We start from the raw sequence: 21,509 nt of genomic DNA, 5'->3' as shown, positions 1-21,509 counted from the left end.
GGATTGTCCACTGCCCTAGATGGGGGTCACTTAAAACAATGCAGAGAATGGAGCACTGCATCCCTTTTGCCGTTTATCCCTACATAGCAGTGCCCTGGCCATTATCTATGGGCCCATTCAAGAGCCGCATGGCCGGAAGAGCATTGTGCTGGGAAAACGTAGAAGTGCTTGCAGTGCTTCATCAGGATCCGCCGGGGCACCAGATGTCAGACCCTTGTTTCTGACGAAATGCCTTCCACTGGAGAACATACGAATACCGTTTTAATTTACACACCTGTTTCTGGACAGAATCCATAAGATTTATCCTGGTCATAGTCTTCTGTTGTTGCACACCACCGGTAGCCATCTGTCCGTCCCTCCGTGGTACAGCTGTCGTAGCTTTTGCTTTGAAACTTAAAAGGAAACTTGCAAGGTTTGCCTTCAGCATTTCCAGCTAAAGTGAATAATACTGGAGGGAAAAAGAAAAAAAAAAAGATCCTTCTGTGATAAACGTATCATTTTAGATAGAAAGAAGTGTAACTGCAGGAGTAGTCTACTGTGTAGTCTGTAGTCTGTTACCATGGAGACACATAGGATTGCATAGGTTATCTAGGCACAAAACACTAGAAGCTGTCTGCTTCTAGAAATGGGGCTATTGACGAACAGCTGATTAGCGGGGGTTACGTGGTGTTGGACCCCCTCTGATCAGCTTAATTCCCCATTAAAAGTGTCCTGTCTGACCCAGGAAGAAGTACAACAGCGACTTAAAAAGATTAAAATAGACAAATCGCCAGGACCGGATGGCATACACCCCCGTATCCTAAGGGAATTAAGTAATGTCATAGCCAGACCCTTATTTCTGATATTTGCAGATTCTATACTGACAGAGAATGTCCCACAGGATTGGCGCATGGCAAATGTGGTGCCAATGTTCAAAAAGGGTCCAAAAACAGAGCCTGGAAACTATAGGCCGGTAAGTTTAACATCTGTTGTGGGTAAACTGTTTGAAGGTTTTCTGAGAGATGCTATGTTGGAGGGTCTCAACGGAAATAAGCAAATAACGCCATATCAGCATGGCTTCATGAGGGATCTGTCATGTCAAACTAATTTAATCAGTTTCTATGAGGAGGTAAGTTCTAGACTTGACAACGGCGAATCAATGGATGTCGTATATTTGGACTTCTCCAAAGCATTTGACACTGTACCACATAAAAGGTTAGTATATAAAATGAGAATGCTCGGACTGGGAGAAAACGTCTGTATGTGGGTAAGTAACTGGCTCAGTGATAGAAAACAGAGGGTGGTTATTAACGGTACACACTCAGATTGGGTCACTGTCACTAGTGGGGTACCTCAGGGGTCAGTATTGGGCCCTATTCTCTTCAATATATTTATTAATGATCTTGTAGAAGGCTTGCATAGTAAAGTATCAATTTTCGCAGATGACACTAAACTGTGTAAAGTAATTAACACTGAAGAGGACAGTATACTACTACAGAGGGATCTGGATAGACTGGAGGCTTGGGCAGATAAGTGGCAGATGAGGCTTAACACTGACAAATGTAAAGTTATGCACATGGGAAGGAATAATGCAAGTCACCCGTACATACTAATGGTAAAACACTGGGCAACACTGACATGGAAAAGGATCTAGGAATTTTAATAAACAGCAAACTAAGCTGCAAAAACCAGTGTCAGGCAGCTGCTGCCAAGGCCAATAAGATAATGGGTTGCATCAAAAGGGGCATAGATGCCCGTGATGAGAACATAGTCCTACCACTTTACAAATCATTAGTCAGACCACACATGGAGTACTGTGTACAGTTCTGGGCTCCTGTGAACAAGGCAGACATAGCAGTGCTGGAGAGGGTCCAGAGGAGGGCAACTAAAATAATAACTGGAATAGGGCAACTACAGTACCCTGAAAGATTATCAAAATTAGGGTTATTCACTTCAGAAAAAAGACGACTGAGGGGAGATCTAATTACTATGTATAAATATATCAGGGGTCAGTACAGAGATCTATCCCATCATCTATTTATCCCCAGGACTGTGACGAGGGGACATCCTCTGCGTCTGGAGGAAAGAAGGTTTGTACACAAACATAGAAGAGGATTCTTTACGGTAAGAGCAGTGAGACTATGGAGCTCTCTGCCTGAGGAGGTGGTGATGGTGAGTACAATAATTTTTGCCTTCCTCTGGATCAACTTGCAGGATAACAGGCCGAACTAGATGGACAAATGTATTTTTTCGGCCTTATCTACTATGTTACTATGTTACTATGTTAAATGATGGTCCTTATTAAAAACAGGTTACAGCGTTTAAAAGACCGCTTCTGCTTTTCAGAAAACTATCATTTTAAGTTCTTAGGTAGTTCTCCCCAAGAGTTTTGCACAGAAGTTTTTCTTCCAGCTTCAGCTTTACAATGAAATGTCATGCCTGGTCAATCAGAAATGTATCCCACAGAGATGTTTGTCGGCAATCACAGTCAGATTAGTCCCATTTGCACAGGACTGCATGATGTGTTCTTTTTTTTTTTTTGGCTGAGCAGTATCCTGCATGGGGACCCTTTCCCCCTTTCTATCATGTCTATACTTCAATAAGGGGCACCTGGACAGGCGTTTTTCATCTTAAAAGAACCCCTTCAAAGGGGCCATCAAGAGAGATTTATCAAAACTGGTGTGAAGGAAAACTGGTTTAGTTGCCCATAGCAACCAATCAGATTCCTCCTTTCATTTTCCAAAGGAGCTGTGAAAAATGAAAGGAGGAATCTGATTGGTTGCTATGGACAACTAAGCAAGTTTTTCTTTACAAGTTTTGGCCCATTCTCTATACACAGGGATAGCTGAGTGCAATGCTCGGCTATCTCTGGTCCCTGGCTGCCGCTCCATTCACACAGAGGACTTGGACCCCCTGTTCTCATCATCAGTGGGGGACAGATGATGGGTTACATTTATCAAACCTGGTGTAAAGCAAAACTGGCTTAGTCGACTATAGCAACCAATCAGATTCCACCTTTCAGAGCTCTATTTGGAAAATGAAAGGAAGAATCTGATTGGTTGCTATGGACAACTAAGCAAGTTTTCCTTTACATCACTTTGATAAATCTCCCCCGTGTCTAAAACAGCATTGCATTCCTTTAAGGGCTCATTTAGACGGCGTACTGTTTTGCGGTCTGCAAATTGCGGATCCGCAAAGCACGGATACCGGACCCTGTGCGTTCCACATTTTGCGGACCGCACATGGCTGGCACCATGATAGACAATGCCTATTCTTGTCCGCGATTGTAGACAAAGATAGGACATGCTGTATATTTTTGCAGGGCCACGGAACGGAACTACGGATGCGGAAAGCACACAGTGTGCTGTCCGCATCTTTTGCTGCCCCATTGAAATGAATAGGTCTGCACCCGTTCCGCAAAAATGAGGAACGGATGCGGACCCATTCAAACGGTCATGTGAATGAGCCCTTATTTTCAGGATTCATGGTGGCGTAGCTAATAGAAGTCATAAAATGCAGCAGTTTATTAACGGGGTACTAGACTATTGATAACCTATCCTCAGAATAGGTCATTAATATCAGATTGGTAGGGGGGGGGTCCGACACCAGGCAACTCTTGCCGATGTTTCAAGAGACTGCGGCCTCCTCGTAGCATGCCAAGCACAGCGCCGTTCATTGGATAGCGGCTGTGCTTGGTATGGCAGCCCAGGCCCAGGGTCACTTCACTGAGCTGTACATGTGACCATCATAGATGCCAACTATCTCGACTTTTCAAAGACAATCCCGGCAAATTCTGGCTGTCCCGAGCCAAAAATGGGTGGGGCTAATTATAACCCCGCCCATCAGTAGGCATTTCTGGGCCTAGGAAAAGCGCTGAGGCCTCTTCAAACAGATGACTGTCAGGGGATGCGGGAATTGGACCACCACCCATCACTGATGACCTATCCTGAGGACAGGCCGGCCATCAATACTGAACTCCCACAAAAGCCCTTTGAAATTATTTTTTTCAGGACTATAATATGGATGGCCTATACTTAGGATAATCTACCAATATCAATATCAATATATTGTTGGGGTCCAACTCCCTGCACCCCTGGTGATCAGCTTACTCCTTTATTGGGGGGGCTTTATCAAAACTGATGTAAAGTAACTGTAGAACTGGCTTAGGTTCCCCTAGCAACCAATCAGATTCCACCTTTCATTTTTGACAGCTCCTTTGGAAAATGAAAGGTGGATTATGATTGGTTGCTATGGGCAACTAAGCCAGTTTTCCTTTACACCAGATTTGAGAAATCTCCCCATTTGTTTCCAGGCACTGAGTCGTATACAAGTCACACAATCTCATTCACTTTGATGGGATGCAGTACCACCAGGCACAACCACTAGCAAACGTACAGCGCCGTGCCGGGTAAACAATACAGTCAGTGGATCGGTGGGGAGTGGCAGGAGTCAGAGTCTGGCAGTTTTTTTTTATACCGTACAACCCCTTTAATAAATCTGTTCTTAACTAATAGTGAATGTCGTTGCCTACATTCATTTGACCATGTGATTTTAACCAAATGGTGGGTTTCTGCTGACACCACTTCCGGGCTACTGTGGTCTAAATTGTTCTTGGATAAGTTAGAAAACAAAGAACTTTTTTTTTTAGCTCATGATGCCGCTGACTCATGCAGGCTGCCCCGAAACTACATAGGAGAGCAGCAAACCTTGGAAGCAAAGGGACTTTCTAATGAGAAACATATGTCTCAGCTGCCTACAGAAAAGTCCCTAAGAAATGTTTGGAAAGATCAAAAAGTGCCTGCATATCACAGTACACAATTCAGGGAAATCACGCCTTGCAGGCGTTTAACCCCTTTTTCCTTTAAAGAGTAACTAAACCTTTATCTAAACGTTTAATATGTGCTCCCTAATTCCCTAATAAAACTAACTCTAATATATTTTATTAATGAATTTTCTATTTTTACTACTCTTTTTTCTACCTAAAGCACACCATTCACTGGTGCGCCTAAATCTCTGTTCTCTGTACAGCTCAGCGGTGTACGGACTACATTTTCTCAATTGGCAGCAGCAGCGCAGGCAGTATGGGGAGGAGCGCACATCACTGCTCCTACCCGTGATCCCTGGACTATTATTAACTCTTTAGCACATGGGTACCCTGTACCCGTGTACTATGCCAGGATTAGGTGAGTGGAGCCGGCTCCTGCTTCTGCATGTACTCCCTGCGCTGCTGCTGCGGTGTACAGAGAACTACGCATCAGTGCTTTAGGTAGGAAAAAGAGTAGTAAAAATAAAAAATTTATTAGTAAAGTATATTAGAGTTAGTTTTATTAGGGCATTAGGGAGAACATATTAAAAGTTTAGATAAAAGTTTAGTTACTCTTTAAGCTGTACTCCAGATTATATTCACTAAATATTTTTTTTTTTTACCACTCTAGAGAAGCAAGAATACTCTTTTCTGTAAAGAAACAAAATAATCCCTTTAATTTGCAAAAAGTCTGTCCCACTGGTCAGAAAAATAAACTGTACTCATGTTACTGCACTCTACTGGAGGTATTTATTAAAGCCTCTGGGCAGCCATGTAAAGTCTACAACTAGGCTCCCCATAGGGGGCACAGGGACTTACTGTCAGAACGAGAAATCCATAACCCATGGGTAATAGTTGCCAGATATGTCTTACAGACAGGGTTGGTTTTAGCGAGTGGCCAACGAGACAATTTTTTTTCTTTAGAACCCCTGAGGGCACAAACCCTCAGGAGCAACAAATGGAGCTGAAAAAAACATTTATACTGTATGGCCGTATTATTTAGGCAAGGTATGGCAGTATTATTTAGGCAAAGTATGGCAGTATTGTGTGGGCAACATATATGTGTGATGAGTACTATATGGTGGTATTATTTGGACACCCCAGAATAGGGTACTTGCAAATTGATTCTTGTTGTATAATGTTCTGATGTATTGTATAGCCCAGTATAGCTCTCTATGGATCAGTCAGGGTTAACAATCCTGATTCTGCCCCTGTAGAAACCTAGGTGATGGACTTAGGTCCGTGCCTAGTTCAGTCTGTGACTCTAGTGTTAACTAAGGAAGTGAGAGAAGCTACATGTGCTCACTCCTTGGAGCTTTCCATCAAGAAAGCCATCTCTGCTACTTTACAGTACTCCAGAAAGAGAGAAAAAGAAAGAACTACAAGGTCCAGAATCTGCATGGCCAAGCATTGGAGTCAGTCAGTAAGGTATTCGCTGTTTAAGGCTGATAAAAACTTTACTGCAGTGAGAGGAACATTGTTAATACAACTGAAAATAACAGGGTTGAGCCAACACTTCCTGGAAAGGTTCTCATGCAGGGACCCGATCCTATCCATTCAACAACCCAGCAAAAGAAGATAGATGTCCAGCATGGAGATTGAATATTTTATTTATTTCTATCTTTATTGTAGTTAGGATAAAATTACATCCACAGGGTACAATGTAACGCTACCAACGCGTTTCGATCTAAAAAGATCTTAGTGATGGCATCAATGACTAAGATCATTTAGATCGAAACGCGTTGGTAGCGTTACAATGTACTCTGTAGAGAGGTAATTTTATCCTAATTACAATAAAGATTGAAGATTTTATTTATTTCTATCTCCGTGCTGGATGTCTACCTTCTTTTACTACATTGTTAATGCACCCTTCACACTTGGACATAGTCCTGGCCAGCCATATCTGTATTCTGTACCCTTCAGCTGGGATTTACAGACAGGCTCGCCTTAGATTCTGCAAAGAGAGAGAGAGAGACTATATGTTGCTGTCAGGGAACATTTGCACTGTGAATGGTTACTGACTCCAGCACCATTCACCGGCCACAGCACCTCCACCTCCTGTCTTGCACCCGTACAACACTCATAACACCAAGGGCACCCCAACTACCATCAGGCAGGAGCCCCAACATCAGGGTGTGCCCAGAGGGAAGAAAGGGTACACCCTTTTGTCACTGCCCTAGGGGCATCACTATAAATAACTGTTGAGGGTGTTACCACTCCCATCCTCCGCTCCACTCCTCTGTGACCACTGCACTAGCAGAGAAGACACTATTAAGACTGTGTACATCATGGGTCCATACAGGGGCGTAGCTAAAGGCTCAGGGGCCCTGGTGCAAGAGCTCAGATTGGGTCCCCCTTCCCTCAGTGCTTTGTGGCCAGGGGCAGGAAAGCACATAGCCTTCATGCTGCCTGAGGCCACCTTCCAGTCAGAGGTGTAACTTGACCAGTATGCACTTTCTATAATACGGGTGTCTTCTTATGCGGCACAAGGGTCTTTGGGCCCCCTCGGGCTCCTTGGCCCGGTAGCGACTGCTACCTCTGCAACCCCTATAGCTACGCCCCTGGGTCCATACTATAGCACCCATACTCTACTGTGGACCTACGGTACACTGTACACCCATTTTCTGTACAACCGATCTGCTGTTCAGGTGTAGCTCCATTGCCAGAAGTTGGCACCAGAACTACACAGCACCATTATCTCTGCAGTAGAGGGAGTGCGTGACTACAGTGCTGTGAAGTCAATGGGAGCAGAGCTGTAGTAATGCACTCCCTCTACTACAGGGTTGCCAGAGCTGTGTTTTGCACCAGAGCTACTTCCGAACTGCTGAACGTCTGGGACGAGGTGTCTGACCCCTGCCAATCAGCTAGTGGTGGCCTATCCTGGATAGAAGGCGGAAAAAAAACCTTTAATTTCTCACAGATCCCCTAAACATCGACAAGTAAAACTAGGACATGCTCCATCACGTGACATATTACACAAGAGCCATTTAGAGCACACAGAGCATGAGAACTTCATGCATGATCTAATGTTAGTGCCCTTCACCACCCAATCCATGGAGCAATAGGACATAAAGGTATATTTCTCTGATGATGCCAGACATTTCTGGATTACAATACAACTACGTGTATACTGAAGATAACTTTGTTCTTTGTCCCTGCAAATGTCCCCCCTTTAGTCACTAAATAAACAGATCTACATATGGAATTTGAAAATAAATCTTCAGGAAGAATGTATTTTGCTTAACAGCATGACGCCCTGCTCTGGTCTACTGATGTTTTTTCAGTATACAAAAAGAATGTTGTGTGTGGTTCCTTCACTGTAATCTCCATCCCCTCATCAGAGCTCGTGCAGTACCCCAGAGCAGGGCGTATCTGCAAAGGGTTTGTTATTTATTGTTATATAATGTTATGACATGTATTGTATGGATGGTACATCCGGGGGTTAACAATCCTGGATCAGCCCTTGCAAGAGGTTTAGTGGGGATCCAGGGTCTGCCCCCAGCTCAGTTATTTAGTCTAGACTGGAGTTTAGAGAGAAAGAAAGCAGTGACCTATGCTCCCTCATCTCGGGCTCAATAAGGTTAAGAGACAACCAGATCTTTGTATTATCTAAAGAAAGAGAGAAACTGAAGAAGGGAAAGACAGGAGAGAATGGGAGGACTTAGAATCTGCATGGCCAAGTACAGGGAGTGCAGAATTATTAGGCAAATGAGTATTTTGACCACATCATCCTCTTTATGCATGTTGTCTTACTCCAAGCTGTATAGGCTCGAAAGCCTACTACCAATTAAGCATATTAGGTGATGTGCATCTCTGTAATGAGAAGGGGTGTGGTCTAATGACATCAACACCCTTTATCAGGTGTGCATAATTATTAGGCAACTTCCTTTCCTTTGGCAAAATGGGTCAAAAGAAGGACTTGACAGGCTCAGAAAAGTCAAAAATAGTGAGATATCTTGCAGAGGGATCTTAAAATTGCAAAGCTTCTGAAGCGTGATCATCGAACAATCAAGCGTTTCATTCAAAATAGTCAACAGGGTCGCAAGAAGCGTGTGGAAAAACCAAGGCGCAAAATAACTGCCCATGAACTGAGAAAAGTCAAGCGTGCAGCTGCCAAGATGCCACTTGCCACCAGTTTGGCCATATTTTAGAGCTGCAACATCACTGGAGTGCCCAAAAGCACAAGGTGTGCAATACTCAGAGACATGGCCAAGGTAAGAAAGGCTGAAAGACGACCACCACTGAACAAGACACACAAGCTGAAACGTCAAGACTGGACCAAGAAATATCTCAAGACTGATTTTTCTAAGGTTTTATGGACTGATGAAATGAGAGTGAGCCTTGATGGGCCAGATGGCTGGATTAGTAAAGGGCAGAGAGCTCCAGTCCGACTCAGACGCCAGCAAGGTGGAGGTGGAGTATTGGTTTGGGCTGGTATCATCAAAGATGAGCTTGTGGGGCCTTTTCGGGTTGAGGATGGAGTCAAGCTCAACTCCCAGTCCTACTGCCAGTTTCTGGAAGACACCTTCTTCAAGCAGTGGTACAGGAAGAAGTCTGCATCCTTCAAGAAAAACATGATTTTCATGCAGGACAATGCTCCATCACACGCGTCCAAGTACTCCACAGCGTGGCTGGCAAGAAAGGGTATAAAAGAAGAAAATCTAATGACATGGCCTCCTTGTTCACCTGATCTGAACCCCATTGAGAACCTGTGGTCCATCATGAAATGTGAGATTTACAAGGAGGGAAAACAGTACACCTCTCTGAACAGTGTCTGGGAGGCTGTGGTTGCTGCTGCACGCAATGTTGATGGTGAACAGATCAAAACACTGACAGAATCCATGGATGGCAGGCTTTTGAGTGTCCTTGCAAAGAAAGGTGGCTATATTGGTCACTGATTTGTTTTTGTTTTGTTTTTGAATGTCAGAAATGTATATTTGTGAATGTTGAGATGTTATATTGGTTTCACTGGTAAAAATAAATAATTGAAATGGGTAGATATTTGTTTTTTGTTAAGTTGCCTAATAATTATGCACAGTAATAGTCATCTGCACACACAGATATCCCCCTAAAATAGCTAAAACTAAAAACAAACTAAAAACTACTTCCAAAAATATTCAGCTTTGATATTAATGAGTTTTTTGGGTTCATTGAGAACATGGTTGTTGTTCAATAATAAAATTAATCCTCAAAAATACAACTTGCCTAATAATTCTGCACTCCCTGTATAGGAGTTGGCAAGTAACCTACTACTACAGCCATTCAGACTTTACTGCTGTGAGGGACAACGTTAAGACACCCTTCACACTTGGACACGTCCTAGCTAGATGTGCCTTCAAGATGTATCGCAGGGGACAGTACAGCCAGAGTACTATTGCCAGCCATAAATTCTGCAGGAAAGGACTTTAGCAAGATAGAGAGAAAAGAGGGCTATAAGTCCCATCCTTACCTAAACTCATACAATGCTTTCTGTGTACAGTTGTAACTGTGACTGCTATAGTTAGATGTACTAAAATTCCTATCTTGCACTTAAGTAAAGACAGACATTTATTCTTCTACCTCTGGCCTGGTTCTCTGACTCCAACACCATACACCAGCCTTTGCACTTTATATGCCCATACAAATCCTCAACATCACGGGCACCCGACTACCATCAGGCAGGAGGCCCAAGAACAGGATGTGTCCCTGTGGGATAAAGGGTGCACCCTCCTTTCACTGCATGGCCATAGGGAGCAACGGTGTGAGAAAAGCCACTGTGACTGTAAGAGCCAGAGCCACTACCACTCCCATCCTCCTCTCCAGCTCCTTCCGGGTCATTGCACATGTCCATACTGGCATTCTGTTTAAAGAGTAACTCCAACTTTGTTAATCACCCATCACAAGTTTAAGTATGACAGCGGCAGATCAGGCTGTGCCCAGGTGACTGAAGCCTCTTCTGCATGCTACCACTTGATCTGCTGGATATGGATGCCCCCGTTAGGACACATGAATGACTGCAACATTGGAGGTAGGAGCAGTATGAATGCAACAGCAGTGGCGATTGTGCACTGGCACTGACAGAAGCAGAGTTGATCGAAGCAGAGATGATCAATAGGTTGTCCCAACAAGATAACACCGCCACCAGCAATCAAGTGATCCTATGAACATCTGCTTAACCTTGTGGGGCTGGCAGCAGCATATTTGTAATTTGTAATGTAATATTACATTAGCCCCTTCAAGTAAATAGGCAAATAAGTCATACATGGTCACTCCAAGTCAACTAAAGATAAAGTGAATGGTGGCAACGTCACAGCATGTGCTAGCGCTATACAAGCAACCTGGAATATAGATGAAAACATGATGGAACATTTATTTCAGTATTTAGTGAAGAAGGCTTACATTCATGAGGACAAAAGCCATATTTCCCATCTTTATCGAAGTTGTAGGTGGTGGAACACCAGAGAAATCCATCACTCCGTCCAGAATCTGTGCAACTGTTGTATTCCTTGTCATTGAAGAGGAAAGGAAATTTGCAGAACTCGCCATCAGCATTTCCATATTTCACTTTCACAACTGTGAAGGGGAATAACAGCTATTTAACAGCAAAGGAGAGAGGGCAATAATACCTTCATAGTCGACTAAATGATATAATTAATATCCAGTCCAACACCCAGCACCCTCACCTATTGGTTGTTTGAAAAGGCCGTAGCGCTCCAGTGAGTGTGCAGCCTCCTCAAGCACAGCGCCATACATTGTATAGTGGTTGAGCTTGGTATTGCAGCCTAGGCCCATTCACTTGAATGGGACTAAGCTGCACATAGACCGTGTGACTGGTTAACGTGATGTCAGTAGCCTAGGAAGAGGTTGCACCACTCACAAGAGTGCTGTAGCCTCTTCGAACAGCTGATTGTGGGGGGGGGGGTGACGGGAGCCAGCGCACCAATCAGATATTCAGACCTTTTCTGAGGATAGGTCATCAATATTATACTCCCTTAAAACGCATTTTGTTTTCTTTCGTCTAAATAGGTTAACAATTCTTTATTGATTATTTTTTCTCTATAGCTGCTTGACCTCCACTTTTCTAAAACTGAGCTCCAAATCCCCTGCATAGACATAGATTTGAAAGATAAAATGTTTGTTGCTTGCAGCCACCACTAGAGGGAGCTTACTTTATAGTGTTACACTGAACACAATAATAAATCAAATGCTAAATCTCCCTCTAGTGGTATCTGTATGAATCCAGAATTCTATCATTTAACTCTATGCTTTCGGAGTTTCATATTTTAAAAGAATAACTCCGACCACTATAAAGAAATATTAAGAATTAAATTGGCACACTAACTAATGTTGACCTTGAGTCCTATCAACCATCAGTTTAACCCACAGGACCATCGTCGCTTGAATTATTGGTGCAATGTTACCTTGTCCTTCTCCCAAAGTCCAGAGCTCATCATCATCAAAATGAGAATCGCCTCCAACTCCTGATCCTGGCGCAAAAGCATGAGCCAAAAGTCCATCTTTACCATCAAATGGATAGCCATCTCCATGCTCTGAAAAAAAAGCAGGTGCATATTAAAGAGGTCTAAGATACTGCATATACACACAGCAATAAAAAATGTGATTTACCCCAGCGACCAAAATTGATCATAATGTCAGCTTCCCCATCCATGAGCCGAGTGAACTTTAAAGGGGTAACATTACTCCACACTTGAAAGGCCCGAGCAAAAGCATCATCCACTGTTTCTGAGTCCAGGTCTGTAGTGTACCCCAAGATCCTGAAAAAAAGTATGAAAAGTGTGTCTTAAATGGGTTCTTTGTTTTGAACAATGCATATTGGCTAGAAGGGTCCCTTGACAATAAACACATCATGTGATCAGTCAACTACCTGCAGCACCACCGCAGGAGAAATTCAGCATTACATACTGGACATGCTCTGTGTAATGGAGGACAATACAGGTCCTCCAAGGTAAGAGACACTCTTTATCTCTTCAGTATAGACTCCACTATGGATGGCTCTCTACCCTGGCCAATAAATGAAGAACCTGGACAGTGGACCCGACCTCTAGTGATTTCTATGTCTAGGACAACCCTACATAGGCTTTACATAAAAGAATCCTAGTGGCCAGGCCATGAATTCACCTGTATGTGATATCATTTTTTTCCCATTTGGGTTTCCTTGGGAAAAACTGGTAGTTGGACACATCTGGGTTACCACATCTTGGCTTTTTCATAGTTTCAATTGTCTTTTGGTCCATTTCTCCTGTCTCTGAAATATGAAAGAACTTCTGCATTTTCTTCAAGGTATCTTTCAGCACCATCAGGCATGTGTCTTTAGGGCAGCCATAATACTTGAGTAGGTATTGCTGTGAGGGAAATATAAGATAATATGATAAATAGGAATATGACATAATAACCTTGGACGCTCAGTATAATCTTACAGTATAGTCTTCAGTCTAACAAACATTGTCTATATACCACTAATGCATATACACTCACCTAAAGAATTATTAGGAACACCTGTTCTATTTCTTATTAATGCGATTATCTAGTCAACCAATCACATGGCAGTTGCTTCAATGCATGTAGGGTTGTGGTCCTGGTCAAGACAATCTCCTGAACTCCAAACTGAATGTCAGAATGGGAAAGAAAGGTGATTTAAGCAATTTTGAGCGTGGCATGGTTGTTGGTGCCAGACGGGCCGGTCTGAGTATTTCACAATCTGCTCAGTTACTGGGATTTTCACGCAGAACCATTTCTAGGGTTTACAAAGAATGGTGTGAAAAGGGAAAAACATCCAGTATGCGGCAGTCCTGTGGGCGAAAATGCCTTGTTGATGCTAGAGGTCAGAGGAGAATGGGCCGACTGATTCAAGCTGATAGAAGTGCAACATTGACTGAAAAACACCACTCGTTACAACCGAGGTATGCAGCAAAGCATTTGTGAAGCCACAACACGCACAACCTTGAGGCGGATGGGCTACAACAGCAGAAGACCCCACCGGGTACCACTCATCTCCACAAAAAAATCGGAGAAAGAGGCTACAATTTGCACGAGCTCACCAAAATTGGACTGTTGAAGACTGGAAAAATGGTTTCTTGAACATGACAATGAGTTCACTGTACTAAAATGGCCCCCACAGTCACCAGATCTCAACCCAATAGAGCATCTTTGGGATGTGGTGGAACAGGGAGCTTCGTGCCCTGGATGTACATCCCTCAAATCTCCATCAACTGCAAGATGCTATCCTATCAATATGGGACAACATTTCTAAAGAATGCTATCAGCACCTTGTTGAATCAATGCCACGTAGAATTAAAGGCAGTTCTGGAGGCAAAAGGGGGTCCAACACTGTATTAGTATGGTGTTCCTAATAATTATTTAGGTGAGTGTATATACTAGATATTATCACAACCAAGAAATAGAATCTGTAGCCCAAATAAATACAATATGCTCCTTCATGGAGGGGGCTTACAAACAACATGCACACAGTGGGGGACACTCATGGGAGGCATGAAAGGAGATACATAAGTCACAATCAGAGGTGAAATAATAACGTCCCCATAGCACAAAATACGCAGATCAACAAAAAAATAATGCACTCAAAAAGATGCAGTTATGTCTCAGGCAGATATGTAAATTATTACAGGTGTGGTCTTATTAGGCACAAAAGGACGTAAAAGTGCTACCTCCCATTGTCCTATAAAAAGGCTCTCAGAGGCTCCTTTTGGGTAGTGTACCTCCTGAGAGATCGCTAACTGCTAGACATGCCTCTATGATGCATTCAAAGACATTTTGCCCAGTTTACAGTCTTTAAGAAGAGGCACGTGATTAGACTGAGAGAAGCAGGATGGTGGGTTCAACAAATTGCCCGCCATCTAGGCCATTTTGATTTAACTGGTGGGTGCTGGTAGCAGTGGTTACATGAGGACAAACACACATGGTTAACAGTCTACAGATGGTGCAGACAGACAACCAGTAGAGAGGATTGTTTGATCTGCTGACAAGTATAAGCAGCTCCTACAGTTTTGTTGTCCAACATCCAGACAGCCAGCCATTGACAGCCAGCCATCATCACCTTCGTTTGCAGTGGTGTCATGAATGATGAACCTGGACTGCTACTGACTGGAATCATATCATCTTTAGAGAGGAATCCAGGTTCTGTTTGGGATCCCACAATGGTTGGGTTTGAGTATGGAGAACACACTGCCTCAACTGCTGCTGCTCATCTGGGGAGCCATCGCATACTACAGTCGGTCACCCCTAGTAGTGATATGAGGCACACTAACAGCTCAGTGATATGTGCAGGACATCCTGGGCCACATGTGTTGCCTCTAATGGCAGGGCTTCCAACTGGCATTTTTCAGCAGGATAGCAAGGGTTTCCAAGAAATGTCTCCTCCAGACTGAAAACCTTCCTTGGCCTGCCTGGTTGCCAGATTTATTGCCAATCGAGAATTTATAGGACCAGCTGGGAAGTCAGCTTCAGTAACCTATGAGCATGCATAATCTACAGGCCCAGCTGCAACATCTGTGGGCAAATGTGCCGCACGATACCATATGAAACCTGTATGCATCAATGCCCAACTGTATCTTATCTTGTATTAAGGCTAGAGGCCGTATTTCATCTTGTATCCAGGCTAGAGGCTGTATCTCATATTGTATCCAGGCTAGAGGCCGTATCTCATCTTGTATCCAGGCTAGAGGATGTATCTCAGCTTGTATCCAGGCTAGAGGCTGTATCTCATCTTGTATGGAGGCTAGAGGCCATATCTTATCTTGTATCCAGGCTAGAGGCCATATCTCATCTTGTATCCAGGCTAGAGGCCATATCTCATCTTGTATCCAGGCTTGAGGCCATATCACATCTTGTATCCAGGCTAGAGACCTTATTTCATCTGGTATCCAGGCTAGAGGTCGTTTCACATCTTGTATCCAGGCTGGAGGCCATATCTCTTCTTGTATCCAGGCTAGAGGCCGTATTTTATCTTGTATCCAGGCTAGAGGCTGTATCTCATCTTGCATCCAGGCTAGAGGCCGTATTTCATCTTGTATCTAGGCTAGGGGCCATATTTCATCCTGTATCCAGGCTAGAGGCCGTATCTCATCTTGTATCCAGGCTAGAGGTCGTTTCACATCTTGTATCCAGACTAGAGGCCATATCTTATCTTGTATCCAGGCTGGAGGCCGTATTTTATCTTGTATCCAGGCTTGAGGCCGTTTCACATCTTGTATCCAGACTAGAGGCCATATCTTATCTTGTATCCAGGCTGGAGGCCATATCTCTTCTTATATCCAGGTTAGTAGCCGTATCTCATCTTGTATCCAGGCTAGAGGCCGTATTTCATCTTGTATCTAGGCTAGGGGCCATATTTCATCCTGTATCCAGGCTAGAGGCCGTATCTCATCTTGTATCCAGGCTAGAGGCCGTATTTCATCTTGTATCTAGGCTAGGGGCCATATTTCATCCTGTATCCAGGCTAGAGGCCATATCTTATCTTGCATCCAGTCTAGAGGCCAAATCTCATTTTGTTTCCAGGCTAAACTTCGGCTTTCACTCTGATACTGTAATCTCTTACATTTATCTTCATTACATTCACATATAGAAAGTTTCATCCCAACAACTCCTTCTTGGTGCGTTATCATTTTTGTCAATAGGTGTATTATACCATTTTGTCGCCACCCTAGTAATGATTATATATTTCTATATACAGATTAGCCATAACATTAAAATCAACTGTCTAAGGCCTGACGCATGTGACCAGCTATGGCTGCTTGATGTAAGTAAATAAGGATATGCTGCCATAGGACCACATGGGCCCTGGATACACACACTGTGCCCACATACATACAGAGCACATATAACATATGCCCAATGTCATACATTGCACAAAAGACATGCTCAGATTGTGTCAATCAGCATCCACATAGTACCTACATTGTGCCATAGAGCTAGAGAGTTCCACAGAGAGCCAGGATAGGGTGAAATATGTCCTATATCAGTGGTCCTCAACGCCAGTCCTCAGGGCCCACCTGCCGGTCATGTTTTCAGGATTTCCTTAGTATTGGGCTGCTGATATAATTAGTGTCCATCCATCAGGATTTACCACAGGTATTCATTCCGTGGGATACTCCTAAATCCTGACCGGCAAGTGGGCCCTGAGGACTGGAGTTGGGGAACCCTGTCCTATATGACAGAGGATAGCACACACTCTTGTGCATTGTACGTAACATTTAGTTATACCCATTTCTAGGCACGTACAAAAATAGTTTGCTGCCAGTAAGGTCCGGTATTCCCCCATCGATAATTACTTTTGGATTTACAGTTACTTATTTTTTATTCAGGACACATCTCTGCTTTTTCTTTACATTGCTACAGGCTCAGCAAAGGGCATGTTGCTATTGCTTTCTTTTTTTCCGGATATATTACATAACGAGCCTAAAAGGCTAACCCAGCAAATGTGTGCAGGCGACGTATCATGTGACAATGTTATTTACTGCGTGGTGCCCGTGGAGCCCTAACCCTACAAGAAAAAACTAAGGTTAGTTTCACGCTAGCATTAGACAACTCCAGCAGGAAACAACCTGCCGAATCTCTCTGCATTCCGGCACTGCCGGACCCTACCTGACACCTACTGGCCCCATTCACTATAATGGGGACTGGAGGAGATCCAGCCGCAACCCGGCAAACATGTTGAGAAGTGGCTAGACGAAAACCACTGCACACAGCCGTATTTGTCCGGCCGATTCTCTGCATATTTGCCGAGTTGAGGCTGGGTCTCCGCCGGTCCAGCTGGGGCTTGACGGCAATGCGGTTGTTTCCGGCAATGCTGGAATGCAGAGAGATCCAGCAGACTGTTCCCTGCAGGATCTAAAAATGCTAGTGTGAAACTAGCCTAAATAGAATCACTATCCACTTCCTAAATGGCGTCTTCCAATCTCAGTCTTTCGATTAACCACAGTAAGCGCTGCTGTTTCCGTAACTCCCATAACATTGAATGGGAACTGGGCAAAAAGTGTAGTACAGCAAACTACACTATTTCTAGTAACTTGGGAGCTTAGGCTACTTTCACACTAGCGTTCGTCGGTCCGCTCGTGAGCTCCGTTTGAAGGGGCTCACGAGCGGACCCGAACGCTTCCGTCCAGCCCTGATGCAGTCTGAATGGATGCGGATCCGCTCAGACTGCATCAGTCTGGCGGCGTTCAGCCTCCGCTCCGCTCGCCTCCGCACGGACAGGCAGACAGCTGAACGCTGCTTGCAGCGTTCGGGTGTCCGCCTGGCCGTGCGGAGGCGTGCGGATCCGTCCAGACTTACAATGTAAGTCAATGGGGACGGATCCGTTTGAAGATGCCACAATATGGCTCAATCTTCAAGCGGATCCGTCCCCCATTGACTTTACATTGAAAGTCTGGACGGATCCGTCCGAGGCTATTTTCACACTTAGCTTTTATATGCCAAAATAATGCAGACGGATCCGTTCTGAACGGAGCCTCCGTCTGCATTATTATGATCGGATCCGTTCAGAACGGATCCGATCGAACGCTAGTGTGAAAGTAGCCTTATAGTGTAGCTTGCTGTACTACACCATTTGCGGTGCTCCCATTCACTGCTGTGGGAGTTACGGAAACAGAGGAGAGAGACAGACGCTCAGCCATTTCTATAACTCCACGATACGGTTTACAGCAGCCGCATGGACCATAGACATAGTAGACCGGAAGGGACTCACTGACCTCTGAGCCAGAGTTTTCTAAGCATGCTCTGTGTGACCTGTGCAGAGATGATTGTGCAGGGAGGGGGAGGATGTGAGCTGTAAGATCGTCAAGAATTCTTAGAAACATGTTTAGCATAAAAACTTGATTCCAACAATAGTAAATAGGTAATTTTCACATGACATTTCCACTTTAAGAAGGCTAATCGGAACAAACTTCAGAATGTACACCTGAAGAGCAGAAGTCAGATCAGACTGCTACTTCATCTCTGTTTACATCTCTGGTAGAGTATCTGCACCTTTGTACTACATGGTCACGCCTTCATCTAAATAGGAACCACATAATACTACATTTGTGTGGTGGGCATCCTCAACAGTCCTTTCCTAGAAGCTGGAGCTCCCTAAATTATTTGAACCCTGGAGCTACCTTGATTTCAGTATGGCTGTCCAGATGGAGGACTGACTGCACATACGCCATTATTGTCCTTTATATACCATGGAAGATGCTGTAACAGCCAATTGCACCCTTTAACTTCTGTGTTGGTCTCCTTTGGTTCTTTGCAGAGTGTGCTTTGTATTCTAGTACCAACTTGGGTCTACAGATGTGGTGCCACTGTTGGTTTATAGCAGTATTACCATGTTTTGTGACTTTGTAATTTGGTGCCACCTAAGGGTTTACATTATGTGGTGGTCACCCTTTGTTCACAGCAGCATTGCCATTTTTAATATGCCACAGGTTTATAGCCGCATTGTAATTGTCAGTAACATATGTATTTTAGTAACTCTTTGGTTTTAGTATGTGGTACCCACTATTACAGTGGTTAGTGTGCTCTGAATGTTGGTACCCCGGTGAGTCTACTTGTGTGGTGCCCACTGTTGCTCCATAGCAGTATTACAATTGTTAGTACCTTTTGGTACCACCCCAGGTTGACATGTTTGGTACCCAGCCTTGTTTCTTACCAGTATTACTATTGTTATTTTGCTTTGCAGTTTGGTACCATCTTTACATTTGTGGTACCCAGCCTTGGTTCACTGTTGTATTACAATGGTTAATAAGTTTGGTATTTTGGTAACGCCTTGGTTTTAAAGTGTCCCTGTACTTTGGGAAAACGTTTGATATGTCTTAGTGACAAACTGTATCAGGCGTTATGTATTGATGGTCCGAGTGATGAGGTCTTTGCCGATCACTAGAATGAGGAGACAGAAGTGCTTACATGGTGCGCTCTGTCTCCTCATTGCTGGTGACGGAAGTAAGATGGACTCGATATAAAATCTGTGGGCCAGTCTCAATTCTTACTCCTACAAGACTTCTCGCTCCTTGTTCTAGCAAATTGTGGGGGTCTTAGCACTCGGACCCCCACCGATCATAACTTTTTGACATGTCACTACTTTTTCCCAAAGTACAGTGCCACTTTTATTACAATTGTTAGTGTGCACAGTATTTTGGTACTACCTCTACATATTTGGTGCCCATGGTTTTAGGCAGTATTGCAATTTATTTCTCCGTAGTTTGGTCCCACCTCACGTGTACTTGTGCGGTGCCCACCCTTTATTCTTAGTAGTGGTACAATAGTTATTGTACTTTATATTTTGGTACCATATCTGGTTTCCATGTATGCTGCCCACTGTTGGTTTATAGAAGCATTACAGCTTTTTGTGTTATTAATTTGGTACCACCTCGTGTTTACATATGTGGTGGTCACCCTTGGTTCGTAGCTGTATTACAATAGTGTGCTTTGTATTTCAGCAGCATATTGGGTATATATGTGTGGTGCCCGCTGTTGGTTCATAGTGGTATTACAATGGTTAACTAGCTCTGTATGTTGGTGCCCACCTTTGGTTCATAGCAGTACTCTAACTGTTTTCTTTCTGAAAATGCATATGTATACGATATGGGAACAATCCTACCCTCTCTGATAAAGTGTTACACTGGCACTCTCCGGTCTGCCGACATACAAGCGTCTCATTGATGACTTGTACAATTCTTATTAGTGATTCCCTTTTTTAAGTCCTTTAGCCCAAACATGTCTGGGGTCAGCTCAGGTAGCTGAAGCTACTTTGAAAGGAAAGAATGGAAAGAGAACCAGGACCTAGATATCCTCTAACTACTAGAAAGGTTTCCGAAATGTTTTTTTAGGAGTCATGTTCATGACAAGGTCCAGATCCATAAACTTACAAACTAGAAGATAAAGCTATTGGTGTTAGACTACTTACAGTGACCATTTCTTTGTCTGTCCTGGGCGAGTTGTCTCCTGGAAACTTTATAATGGGAGAAGGTGCTGCTGTGCTTTCATCAAACTGAACAAAGAGCTGGTAATAAAAGGCGCAGAGCTGGAGAATATGAAGGGTCTTCATGTTGTCTGGGCACTGCCACGTCTGTAGATATCTGAGGAGCTTCTGCCCGAAGCTCTGCGCACAGGAGAGGTAACAAATCCCTGTGTGTGGCTGCTGAGGTTTATGGTTGGGCTAAGTTCCTTTGTATGTGAAGGATCCAGATGTACTGTGCAGAGGAAGCACGAGAGGAGGGGGGAGGCCAGATGTGGTGGGTAGGATGTCCTTATTAACCCTCACTTTACCAGTTTACTCCTGGACTGAAAGATTCTCTTTGTAGGTAAATCCTGTGTGAAATCCAACTAGGAAATGTGAAATTTCTAATGTACAAATGCAAATCTTCTGATATGCCTCCATATAGCAGCATTTGTTGTCACTGACCTGGGGATGCTGAGGTGCTCAGTGCCTCAACATTCCTACATTAGAAAACTGCAGATCTATTTTGCAGGTTACTATATACATGCCATTACCAAAACGGAGCCATAAGCAATGCCCAGGGTCAGACTGGGGTTCCCTGGGCCCATCAAAGGCAATTATTCTCAGGGCCCAACCCCAATATGCTCAATAAGGTCTAATAGGTTTTAACTTAAATAAATAGACTCTAGTGACAATTTATTGACTCCAAGTCTTTCCCCCCCCCCCTAGATCTTTGGGGCCCACTATGCCTGGACCCGCTAGAGGACCCTCTGGTACTCTGGTGGGCCAGTCCGA

The 21,509-nt window shown here is 43.9% G+C and overlaps 1 protein-coding gene across 1 annotated transcript in view; it reads right to left on the bottom strand.

The window, feature by feature from the left end:
* The window catches only part of MMP2 (matrix metallopeptidase 2), a 45,568-nt gene extending 24,611 nt beyond the window's left edge, over positions 1–20,957 (bottom strand). The window contains exons 1-6 of the mRNA XM_044270023.1: positions 20,682–20,957; positions 12,902–13,125; positions 12,389–12,537; positions 12,184–12,312; positions 11,162–11,335; positions 275–448 (exon numbers count right to left, since the gene is read on the bottom strand). Coding sequence (XP_044125958.1) covers positions 275–448; positions 11,162–11,335; positions 12,184–12,312; positions 12,389–12,537; positions 12,902–13,125; positions 20,682–20,822 — 991 coding nt within the window. The 5' untranslated portion in view covers positions 20,823–20,957. The remainder of the gene's footprint in view (positions 1–274; positions 449–11,161; positions 11,336–12,183; positions 12,313–12,388; positions 12,538–12,901; positions 13,126–20,681) is intronic.
* Between the last annotated feature and the right edge of the window lie 552 nt (positions 20,958–21,509).

This window comes from Bufo gargarizans, chromosome 10 (genome assembly GCF_014858855.1).
Source record: "Bufo gargarizans isolate SCDJY-AF-19 chromosome 10, ASM1485885v1, whole genome shotgun sequence".
NCBI lineage: Eukaryota > Metazoa > Chordata > Amphibia > Anura > Bufonidae > Bufo > Bufo gargarizans.
Note: the sequence above shows the minus strand (reverse complement) of the source record. Positions and strands in the feature narration are given on the sequence as shown.